The 12,315-nt window shown below is 42.2% G+C and overlaps 1 protein-coding gene across 1 annotated transcript in view; it reads left to right on the top strand.

Moving 5' to 3' along the window:
* The window catches only part of C2CD3 (C2 domain containing 3 centriole elongation regulator), a 2,415,762-nt gene that overhangs the window by 631,546 nt on the left and 1,771,901 nt on the right, over positions 1-12,315 (top strand). The window contains exon 12 of the mRNA XM_044072855.1: positions 3,021-3,190. Within this exon, the coding sequence (XP_043928790.1) occupies positions 3,021-3,190 (170 nt within the window). The remainder of the gene's footprint in view (positions 1-3,020; positions 3,191-12,315) is intronic.

The raw sequence follows: 12,315 nt of genomic DNA, 5'->3' as shown, positions 1-12,315 counted from the left end.
TTAACTGTCTAAAACTGGTGCTAGCAGCACCTCTGGGTGTTCTCTTTAACCACAGTCTAAGCACTGGATATGTTCCTGCTGATTGGAAAACAGCCACTGTCATCTCCCTTCACAAAGGGGGCTCCGACCCCAGGAATTACAGACCAATAAGTCTAACTGCATTGTATGCAAGGCCATGGAGAGAACCACATGGAACTCATCAATAAGGATATAGGCGACATCTAAACACTAGACCCATCCCAGTTTTGTTTTGTCAAAGGGAGATTGTGCCTGCTGAACTTGGTGGATTTCTTTGAGACAGTCACCAAAGCCCTAGATGAGGGCAAAACAATGCATACTGCCTATTTACACCTAGTGAAGGCCTTTAGCACTATTACATACTCAGGCATCATTGATAAACTTTCCCAGCTGACTGTAAACCAGTATATAGTTAGGTGGTTGTTAACTAGCTCACCAATAGAGCACACAGTTAAAATAGGGGAATCTCCATCCACCTCCAGACCATTAAATAGTGGAGTACCCCAGGTTTCAGTGCTGGTGCCCCTATTGATTGGAATATACTTTTCAGAAGTACAGACCAAAACTAAAGGTGTGTGGCTAACAAAGTCTGCAGATGACTGCAAGCTGAGCACGATCATTGAATCCCCTAGTGACATTGTCACCCTTTTAGGAAGGCCTTACGCAAACCAATGATTGGTGCCAAAGTCACGGGCTCAAACTAAATGCCAAAAAGTGCATTGTCATCATCCCCTTTGGCAAGGGGTATGCCCCGGCAAAGTACCACATTAACAATAACATCTTAAGTACCTAATCTGTGGTAAGAGACCTGAGTACACAGCAACCTGTCTTTCGAGCATTATGTTTCCACATTGGAAAGGAACGCCTTTTATGTTGCCCATCTCATCAATAAGGGCATTGCCTCCAGAAAAAAAGAGGTTATAAACCTCTGTGTACTACTCCCTTATTAGACCAGTTGTAGACTACTCTGCGCCCTTTGGCACCTCCAACAATTGAAGAGACCTCAGAGATACCTTACAATTGAAAATTCAAGGTGTCCAACACCTGTCCCATGCTGATAGACTTAAAATCCCTGTCACTATACTCTGTGCCCTACAGACTGCTCAGGGGTGACCTCTGCCTAGCCTATAAGGCAACCACTACACATTAGCAAGACAAATGGTACTCGCTGCACTCACTGTAGTGACCTCAACATGAGAGGTGACTAACAGAATCTGCTGGAGAGGCAGGTTCATCTACCAAAAGCTTTCCCTACTCTGGAATAAGCTTCAAATCTTAGTAAAACAGAACCCTTCACTGGCGTTCTTCAAACATAATCTGGATAATTGGAAGGAGAATCACAAATTCATCTCTGGGGTTTTATCTGCGTCCCTTCTGGACTGTGGCAGCAGGTGTTGAGACAGGTCTACTAATAGCACCATTAAAAGAAAGAAAAAAACTTGGCTAAGCTTGAAAGGGCCTCAGGGCCATTAGCCTAGTAACCTCCCATGAGCTAAATCAGGCCATAATTGTACCTACTTTCTTTCCCAACCCACAGAATATGAAGGGAAAGATACTGCATTATGTGGACATTCAGAGACAGCTAGGATTATGTTTGGAGAAAGAAATAGCCATTCAGAAATTTGATCAACTGCATTTTTCTTTCATGGACTCTAAACTGGACCACCCAGTATCCACGCAAGCCATTGCAAGCTGGATCTCTAAAGCAGTAAATATATACCTGCTTTATCTCAACAAAGAATGATCTGAAAGTTTGCCAATGGAGCATCTGATAAAAGGTATATGCAGAGGAGGTCAGAATTTTAAGTTAAAAAGGAACATCTGCAAGCCTTGTGTTATCATATCCCCCGACTCTAACACAAAACTCCTAGGAGTTCTGATTGACAATAACCTTAACTTTGAAGACCACATTAACAACACCATAAAAACAGTTAACAAAAAACTAGGCTCCCTATATAGAATCAAATCCTTTCTTACCCCACTAGCAAGATCTACTATTGCCAGACCCACTTACTCTCTACCCTCCTCTATGCCTGCCCTATATATACTAACCTCTCAAAAAACAACATGAACAAACTGGCCATCTCCTACAACAATATAGTGAGATTTGCAACAGGCTCTCCATTTAGGACCCATCACTGTATTAATTATCACAATCTTGGCTGGCTAGAGTTATGCCATCTACTTCTATTTAAACAATTAACATTTGCCCATAAAATCCTGTATCAGCCTAACAACACACCACTTCTTACCAACCTTATCACCCCATACCGCAACCTTAAGACCCTGCGCTCATCTAGTAAAATACTAGTACAAATACACAAAACCTACAGTAAGGCAGAGGACTCTCTGTTCTCTAATACCGTAGGTAAAAACTGGAACTCTCTTCCCAGTGACCTAACCTCACTACCTTCACTAACACAATTTAAAAGCAGGCTTAAAACCTACCTCAAATCTCATTGGCTGTGCACCTATCTGAACCCAGACTAACCTCTCATGTCTTCTTCTTACTAAGGTACTAAATCTTACTGACTGTATATTCTAACTGCCTAATGATAACCAGAAGTATATCTTCCGTTCAATTGATTGGACTCTCTTTTATATCAAAATATGACTTTCTGTCTCCCTACTTTGTTAATATATATACTTAGCATAAGATACTACATCAAATGTGTTTTGAACTGTACACATTTCCTTATTTTTCTTAACTACTTACTCCAATATATTCTTTCATGTACTAAATTAGCTTAACTATATATGGTACTTCCACCTGTTAAACTTTGAATTGTTTTTAGTTTACTTTTGAGTTAAGTAAAATACTGTTCTGTACTCTCGAGGAGCTTTTCTCCCCGGGCCTCTGCTGAAAATGGATATGTATCCAGCTGGACTAGCCCAGTCAACAAATGTAAAATAAAATAATAAAATAAAAAAATCTCCCTTTGATATTGTACTTCATCATTCAAAGCAGAATTATTTATCTCCAGTTTTATTTTTATTCATAGAAATCAGACACCAGTTTGAGCACTCCATCCAGTGAAGATGAGGATATAAAAGCTGCAAGGCAATTCATGAAGATGAAACGTAGCTCCAGGAGAAGTCCCAGTAAATGCCTGAAACAATCAGCTGGACCACATAATCTGAATGCTCATTCTCAGAGAAGCGAGAATGCAGTGTAAGTACCATGTCACATTGTATCCTTTGCTTAATTTCTCCCGGTGGTTTGGGTTTCTAATTCCATGATGGGAATGCGCACCGTTCCTAAATCAGTACAGTTTGAGTTCATGATATTAGTTAAGTACCATGTCACATTGTATCCTTTGCTTAATTTCTCCCGGTGTTTTGGGTTTCTAATTCCATGATGGGAATGCGCACCGTTCCTAAGTCAGTACAGTTTGAATTCATGATATTAGTTAAGTACCATGTCACATTGTATCCTTTGCTTAATTTCTCCCGGTGTTTTGGGTTTCTAATTCCATGATGGGAATGCGCACCGTTCCTAAGTCAGTACAGTTTGAATTCATGATATTAGTTAAGTACCATGTCACATTGTATCCTTTGCTTAATTTCTCCCGGTGTTTTGGTTTCTAATTCCATGATGGGAATGCGCACCGTTCCTAAGTCAGTACAGTTTGAATTCATATTGGTATTGTTTCCATCTTTGATGTCAGCCAAGAGTACTCGTCTCAGCACCTGCAGTTTTCTCAAAATGTCCTCTGTCTGTAATTCATATGAGGTTACATGTACCGGTAGCGTATTTAAGTAGAGTTGTAAATTCTTTATTAGTCCTGTTGCTCATAATACTGTTGGATGTGTCTGGGTATCTTTCTACCAAATTGTCCTAATTTCTGCTCGCAGGTCCAGGTATTTTGTGATGATGTGTCTCTCTGTACTTAAGACAGTATAATCATTGGGTGGAGCAGTTTCAGTGATCAGTGCTATTTTTGCCTTATTTCATAGACCTCTATATCTGGTTTTCTTGCATCTGTTTTTATGAACTGTTGGTAATGGGTGGTCCCATGTGATATAAACCTCTTCATTCTGTATGATGCTTTGTGGTCCACATTTCCAGTGCTTCTCACCTACTTTTATATTGTAGTGTTTATATAATCCCCAATGAAAGATTAATGTGCCTTTCAATATGCAAGCCCTCTGTCATGAGTGTATCTCACAAGTTGTATGACTGATTCCAGTTCTGTTTTGCAGAACCTGCACTTGTGTTTCGCCAACGTTTTCAATGGACTTGGTGTTCGTAGTTCACTATCCTGGACTGCCATCATTAGCCTTTTATCTTCTGGTTTCGGTTCAATTTCTTTAACCATTCTTGTGTCAAATCTTGGTCAACTTGAGGTTCTTGAAGATCTTTATACTTGCCAATATATTTCTGGACTTTCCAGTATTTTTTCCTTCTCATCTGATCCTTCACATTATATTCTTTCTTTTGTTTTTGGCACATTAGCATGGCCACCCGTCCGTTTTTTCCCTAGACTATCCAGAAATCAAACTGGTATTCTGTAACAGACTGTCGAAGATTGTTAAATCTGTGAATTTACTCTGCCTTTTTTTATTCCTACAAAAAGCATAGTAAAACAGCAGGAAAAAAGGCTTTACGAATTGAAAAAGAGGATGTTCCTGGCATATGATGTGATATTGATGTCACAAAAGTGGGTGAAACTGGGTGGCCCTTTGACAGTGATGTCATAAAATGGGCAGAAACTGGGCTGGTTATATCAGGTGGAGGGGCGTGGCCTAAGTCCAGTTTTCACAACAACGAAAGGTGGCAACCCTATAGCGCATTCAGTCAGTATCTGATTTTTTTATGTTCTGGTTTAATTGTCATTCCTGCTTGATTCTGAAATGCTTTTGCTAAAGTATGCAAAGATGTCATCTTAGACTTTTCACATATCAAAACTTTCACTGTATTTGGATCTGATGAGGTCAGAAAATATGTATCCAGTCCCATGATTTCAGATTTATACATATAGTCAATTTCAAAGATGCCTAAACCTCCATCTGAAGGAGGAATGTATTATCTTGGCATACTCTCATTTCTATATATCACTCGATAAGCATGAAGCATTTGTTTTTATATCCAGTTCATACAATACTTTGAGGTTCGTCGGTCACCCCAAGACTGTAAGTTAGAACAGAAAAGAGTAAAGCGATTTATAGCTTGGACTTTATTCCTAGATGCCAAAGTAGTTTTCAGTATTAGACTTACTCTTCTGAAGTATTCTTTACCAAGCTTTATTCTCATTTATTCATGTTTTATTGCCGATGCTTCATTATTCCCAAATATTTATATACCCCTTCTTGCTCAAGTTCCTTTACATCACATTCCTGTCTGAGGCTAACATTTTCTTGGTGCTGCAGCTTTGTTTTTAACTGTTGCTTTTGCACATTTATGAAGACCAAATGTCATTCTTGTATTATCTGCGAACGTTTTAACTGTTTGTAGGTGTGCTTTCAGCTGCTCATTTATGAACTATACAGTTTTAAGTTAACCACAAAAAGTAGATGAGATGTCTTTTGAGAAAGTTGGTTTTAGGGCGTTAAAACTATGACCATAGCTTAATCTGTTGAGTGGACAGCTTAAGACAAAGAGCAGCAATGACAAAGAATCGCACTGGAATATCCTCCCTTTGAATTCTTATGGGATAATAATTTGCCCTTCTCATGAATCTGCTGCTAAGAGATTTGCCACTGTTTCGTAGTCACTGCAGTGTAATTGGTCATCTTATACATTTGTTAACACTCCTTTATCCATGAATGTGGGAGGCTGTCAAATTATTTTTTGTAATCTATCTGTGCTATTCTTAGATTCTTCCCCTTTTTACAGCTCTCAATGTCTTTGCTTAGCAACGGACGATTCTTTGTTCCATGTGGCTTTCTTTTACTGCCTTTTTGTTTTACTATTGTAACTGATTTTTTTTCTAAATGACTATAAACGTTCTGCATCGATTCCAATATATATTTTGTATATTGTCAGTAGACAAGCTATTGGTCTGTAGTGTTTTGGATGACTTACAGGTTCACTCTTAACAGGAAAAAGGATACTACACCTTAACCAGGTTGGTGTCCGTTCAGAATGAGCATATAAGTAGCTCTCACTCGGGGCCAAGTCTTTGTGTAAAGATGTAAATGCTTTCATATAGAAGTTAAGTACTGCACGTGGGCCTGGGGTTTTCCATTTAGGAGCTTTTCTTAATTTTGTTTCAATTTCTTTGGCTGTTACTTCATCCCACTTCTAATCCTCTACATTAGAACCCCTCACTCTTTCTTTTAAATTGTGTCCATTCGTCTATTATTATCTTTATGTTCAACAGGATCTTCATAAATATTTCCCCAAAGTATGTCTGTTTCTTCTTTTGTTGGTGGTGTTTCTATTTCTTACTTGGTTTCCCAGTTCTCTATAAAATCTTTTTGGGTTTTCAGTGAATTTTCTTTTGCACTTTCCCTTTATATTTATCTGCATACCTTCTAACTTTTTCTGATTATGCTGACATTTTTAGTTTATTTTTGGCAATAACGTATCATAGATCCTGGTCTGTTTTAATATTGTGCTTTGCTTTTACCACATCTATCTAAACATTTTGATGATCTGTTCTCTTTCTTCCTTTGTTACTCTGTTTTTTTGGTAACACTTTATTAATTATTAATTTAATTTTTTTCTATTACATCACTTGAGTTTCTCTTACTAGCCTTGATGACTGTGTTCAGCTGTTTTACCAGTCTTGTAACATTTTGGTTTTCTTTAGTTTCTGTAATATATTTCTTTCTTGTTAATATAGCTGTTATTTTCTGTTAAGTAGAGCAGATCTTTCCTTAGGTCATTTTCTTCTGGACTGAGAACATCTTCTTTGCTCTCCATTTTTTTCAAGTCACCAAAAAATGTTCCAAAACATCATCCTGTACCATATCCTCTTCAGATGCTTTACCTGTTGCACCTTCATATCTGGACCCATCGGCCCATCGTACTGAAACATCACTTGTGTCAGGTTTGCCACCGTCTCCTGCTCCTTTCCGTGTACTTTCATGCACGTCTCCTACAGCAGTTTCCAAAACATCACACTGTGGTGTACCTTCTTCAGGTGTGCCCTGCTGCTCACTGGTCCTTCCTGTTGTGACACTGCCTGCAGATCCTCCATCACTTCCGTTTCTATTTATTTAACTTCGGCCGTACTAATCTTGTTATCTACATTCCCCTTTGCTATCTTTTTTGTTTTGTTTTGTGAAATTTTCCTTATGTGGGTGCTTTTGTCTGTTTCTCTTCAAATATTTTTGAAGATGCCTTTTTGAATTGATTAGTTTGGCTTTCTCCTTTGCAGCAATATTGCACCATTTCCAATCTATCTTTCTTTTCCATGTCCATATTTCTTTTTTATACCTTTCAAAGGTCTGTGAGTTTTGTTTTTATATTTTTGCACTTCCCCTGTAGCTTCTTTTTCTAGGTGGACCAACGTTTCTTCGTCCGTGTAATGGTTTTCATTTATCTGTTGTATTAAGGAATACCCATTTTTATTTATAGCTATTGACAGATGTTCTTCGTGTTTCACTGTTGCAGTCATTACATTTGGGTAATCCTGCTGGCAGGTTGCCCTCAGTCGGCCCGAATTCCAAAGTCTTGGGTCCTGCGTCGGCCGCTGTCACCCCTTCCCTGACGTCAGGTCGTCAGGGGTATAAAAGAAGCAGCCAACACCATTTTCTTTAGTCTTTCTTGCCGCGCGGTGCCCGAAGCAGAAGCAGTTCGCAAGTGCCGGTTGGCCGACTCCTGAGATTTTCATGTTCAAGTTTCAAATACAAAGTCTTCATTAAAAGCTAAGTACACCGTTGGGGAAACTTTTTTTCTTGCTCCAGACCGATGTCAGAAAAAGTTAATAATTGTATTTCTTGTGGGAAGCAAATACCTCATAAGGACTTTCATTCTTACTGTATTCCTTGCCTAGGCCCTGACCACGACGTTTCAAGTTGTCGGTTTTGTGCTAGATTTAACCAACGTACTATTAAGCATCGGTATGATTTTGCATTAAGTTGTTTTGGGCGCAGATTTAATTATACAATGTCGTCGGACAGCCATCCGACTACCGGAGTTCACAAAAAGCGTAAAGAAAAAGAAAAAGGCAACTGAGGTCAAAAACTGACGACGAAGCTTCTCCTAAGCCAGTTGCCGGTTTGCCGGTTCTCAGTGAGGCGCTTCCGCAGCCCCTGACGCCCGCTACTTTAGAGTCGCAGGCTGCTACCAACTCCCACGTGGAGTTGGTCAGGCCGCTGGAAACTCAATGTATTGGAGCCTCGGAGACTATTCCCTCAGATGGGTCCAGAGCCGCTGAGCAGGCATCGGCTTCTGAGGGTGTTTTCAGACCTAAACAATTATACATTAAACCGACTACAGCTTCAAAAGGAAAGACTAAAGCACCTTTAAAGACAAAGAAACAAGTTCACCAGCCACATGGACAGGCCTCCAAGCCCAAAAAACAGATGCTCAAAATGGCCGAAGACTTAATTACCTTGAACAGGGGTTCCCATCCCCCTCCTGATAAGATGCCTAGGGAAGCAGATTATGAATCTTCAGATCAGGTTTCCATTTCCTCAGATTCCTCTTCTGATCAGAAATTTTCTCTCCCCCCCCCCCCCCATGAGGATTCTGATGCTGAAGAGTCTATTCCTTCAGCTTCTCCTCCTGAGGACTATTCCTTTGGAGAAACCGTGCATACCATGAGGGAGCATTTCCATTGGGAGAGCCAAGATTTTTCAGAATCTAAGAAGAGGCTCAGGGACTTCCTTCTACTACCCCAACACAGGCCTCTAGCTATTCGACCTGTGTTAGACATTGTAGATGATGTGTTTTCAGAGTCTAGTCTGACCCCTGACTCCTTACGTCCAGCTCCTGTTAAGCCTGACAGATACTACAGGGTTCCTGACTCTCATAAATTCCTTTTCAAAAACCCTACTGCAGACCCAGAAACTATTTCTCAGGGTCCCAAAGGGGTCAAGGCTTCCACTGCAAAAAAATCTACACCCTCTGACAAAGATTCTAGGGCACTGGATAGATGGGGAAAAAAGATTTACACATCGGCTACCTTGGCTATAAGGGCCTTAAACTGCCAGTTTCATATGCTCAAATATCAGCAATATGTCATGACACTGCTTAAACAGAAAATGTTGGTAAATTCTGAATGTGCAGAAAACAAAGAAATGTAGGATTTATTGCATGCAGCTGAGCAAGTTGGAAAGCATACTTTGCAATGTGGTTTTGATTCTCTGGAGGCCTCCTGTAGGGCCGCTGTTACGGGTTCTGTAATTAGGAGGCATGCTTGGTTAAAGGAACAAAAATCTGCCTGATCATGTCAAAACTAAATTATTAGATGCACCATTACAGCATGATACCTTGTTTGGTATTAAGGCAGAAGAGGTGTTAAAGAAAATGGAGGACTAAGCTAAATCTATGCAAACGGTCAAAGATTTTTTACAAGTGCAGCCACCTAGGTTTAGCAGACACTGAGCTACAAAGAATTGGTCCTTTCCAGTGTCAGACAGACCTCAAAGGGGCAGATCCAGACGCACTAGAGGCAGATCCCAGACGCAAGGATTGTACAGGTCTAAGCAATGGGGTGCTTCTACCTACAAAAGTGGAGAAGACAAATCACAACCATACAGGAAACAGTCCCAATGACTTCCCTCTGCCTGCACCAAGCATTTATCTACTGGCAGCACCGTTAGGGGGAAAAATATCACTTTTTTTTTCAAAATTGGCACATTATAACCCAGGACAAATGGGTTCTAAACATAGTGTCACAAGGCTATAAGTTTCACTTCCATACCCTGCCAAGGGCAAACGGTTGTCCAGACCTGCCAAAAAATCAATGGGCAGAGGCTCAAAAACAAGTCACAGCTCTCATGGACATGAGGGCTATTCAACAAGTGCCACAGCAAGAGCAGGGACAGGGATTTTACTCAAGACTTTTCTTGGTACCCAGAAAGGACAAAGCATGGAAACTAATACTGGACCTATCTATTCTAAACACTTTCCTGGATATACCAAAATTCAAGATGTTGACTTTGTAGCAGCTTCTGCCCATGCTGGGCAGAAAGGCGTGGCTTGTCACTTTAGACCTAAAAGAGGCATACCTGCATGTCCCAATCAGACAGTCATGCAGAAGATACCTCAGATTCAAGGCTGGTTCAAAGCATTACCAATTCTGTGCACTGCTCCTTGGCTTATCTACTGCACCCAGGGTCTTCACATTCACAAAGTGCCTGACACCAGTAATTGCTTTCTGCAGACAGAGGAATGCAGATATATCCTTACTTGGACGACTGCCTCATTCAAGCAGAGAACAAGGACATTATACTACAGCATTTGGCGTTTGTGAAAAGACTTTTAACATGCCTAGGGTACACAGTCAACAAAAAGAAATCAAAACTAGTACCCTCGGAAGAGATAATATTCCTGGGTGCAAGCTTAAATACAACTGCCCAGATGGCTTATCTCAGGCCAGACAAAGGCAACTGGCTACCTATTTCAAAATGTTAGCAACAAAGGCAGAGTTATCTGCAAGAAAAATTCTGCAGGCTTTGGGCTTCATGGCATTCTGCATCCTACTAATTCCATATGCAAGACTGCATATGAGGAAACTTCAATGGTACCTAAAAAGTGTTTGGACTCAACATTGCCATAGCCTGGAAACTATAAATCTGAAGTAGTTAACTTCATTTGATCAGCAACCTGTGGGTATCAGATCCGATCCAGATCCGAGCCGGCAGCTTTCCAAGCTAGAGATCCAAGCTTCAAGCTCTTCCCCCTTACCCATAATACCCTGCTACCTCCCTCCAGTCTTCATATCTCATTTGCCGCGGCTTCTTGAAGCACGAGAGACGAGCTCCTGGCAGTTTGTGAGTAAATTAGAGGGCTTATTTCCTAGTTTTTTCTTCAAAATTGTGTGTGTGTGTGTGTGTGTGTGTGTGTGTGTGTGTGTGTGTGTGTGTGTGTGTGTGTGTGTGTGTGTGTGTTTCCTTCTGACCTTAGTATACTTAGTAAAAACTTTTTATATAGTAGTCGGTTAGTTTTAGTTCCCTTCCCCTTATCTCTGTGTGTGTGTTGATATGGCTGAAGGCCCTAAGGCCGTATTTTCCAAATGCTCTGAGTGTGGCCATAAGCTATCCCCAGCCGATGGCCACACTCAGTGCGTTATTTGCCTGGGGGTGGTCCACCTGTCATCAGGTTGCCAAATTTGTGCAGCCTTTAACCCCCGGGCTTTGAGGGACAGGAGGACCAAGTTAATCCTTGCGGGCCTTTTGCCTGCGGATTCTGCTTCGTCCTCCTCTCCCTCAGTGGCACCAGCCGCGGCTGTTCTGCCGACTGTTCCTGCTCCCCTGGCCGGGACTCAAACTCCCACTGCGGCCCAGGGAGAGAGGACTCCAGGAAGAGAGACAAAAGGGACAAGGAGCGTGACAGGGAGAGGCATAGGAGCCACAAGCGGCGGGCCGATTCTGCCCCCTCGGCCCCACCGGCTAAGCAGCTCAGTTCTCCCCTAAAGGTCTCCGAGTCTTCCCCCTCTCAGCTTCGTTCTCCACGTTTCTCTCCGGAGCTGGAGGAGGAGACCCGGTCACCTTCGAGGTCGTCGAGGTGGCCTTCCTGGCCAACCTCAGTGGCTTCTTCTAGATCCACTAGGAGCCTTTCAGACGCAGACATGGACCGGATGATGCGTCGTTTTCTCCAGGCCCAAATGCAGATGGGAGTGCTCTTGCCCCCCCCCCCCTCCGGGGGGAGCTCGGCCCCCTTCTTTGCCCCCATTGCTCCTTCTCCGATCCACTATCTGGTTTCGGAGCCATCGGATCTGGATAGCATCAGTGCTGGGGTGTCGGCACTGATAATAATCGCTACTTCGACGCCGGCTGTACCCTCGAGTTTGTCGTGTCCTTTTTCGGATCTGAGCTCTCGGTGCTGTGAGCCGAGCCTTGGATCCGGAGGAGTTATTGTGTCTTCGGCTCCGAGGCTGTCTGAGCGCACTTCTCCTTCGGGTCCGATTGCGTCAACTCCAGCGCCAATCCACACGTCGAATCCAAGGGTGCTGCTCTCGGATCCCAGGGAGAACAGTTCACCCTCTGCCTTCGACGTCATGGAGAGGGTCCTTTCGAGGGATTCTAGGCTCCAAGCTCTTGCTATGGATCCATCCACCATTCCCTCACAGACGGGCCTGTCCTCCATCATCCAGCCCCAGGGACAGCCTGCGTCTACGTTCCAGATTGTTCCCCTAGAGGAACATGACCTGGTTGGTGAGCCCTCCTTGGACAGCCCCC

The sequence above is a fragment of the Protopterus annectens genome, chromosome 5.part1 (assembly GCF_019279795.1).
Source record: "Protopterus annectens isolate FY-2018-M chromosome 5.part1, PAN1.0, whole genome shotgun sequence".
Classification (NCBI taxonomy): domain Eukaryota; kingdom Metazoa; phylum Chordata; order Ceratodontiformes; family Protopteridae; genus Protopterus; species Protopterus annectens.
This window is presented reverse-complemented; position numbering and strand designations above follow the sequence as displayed.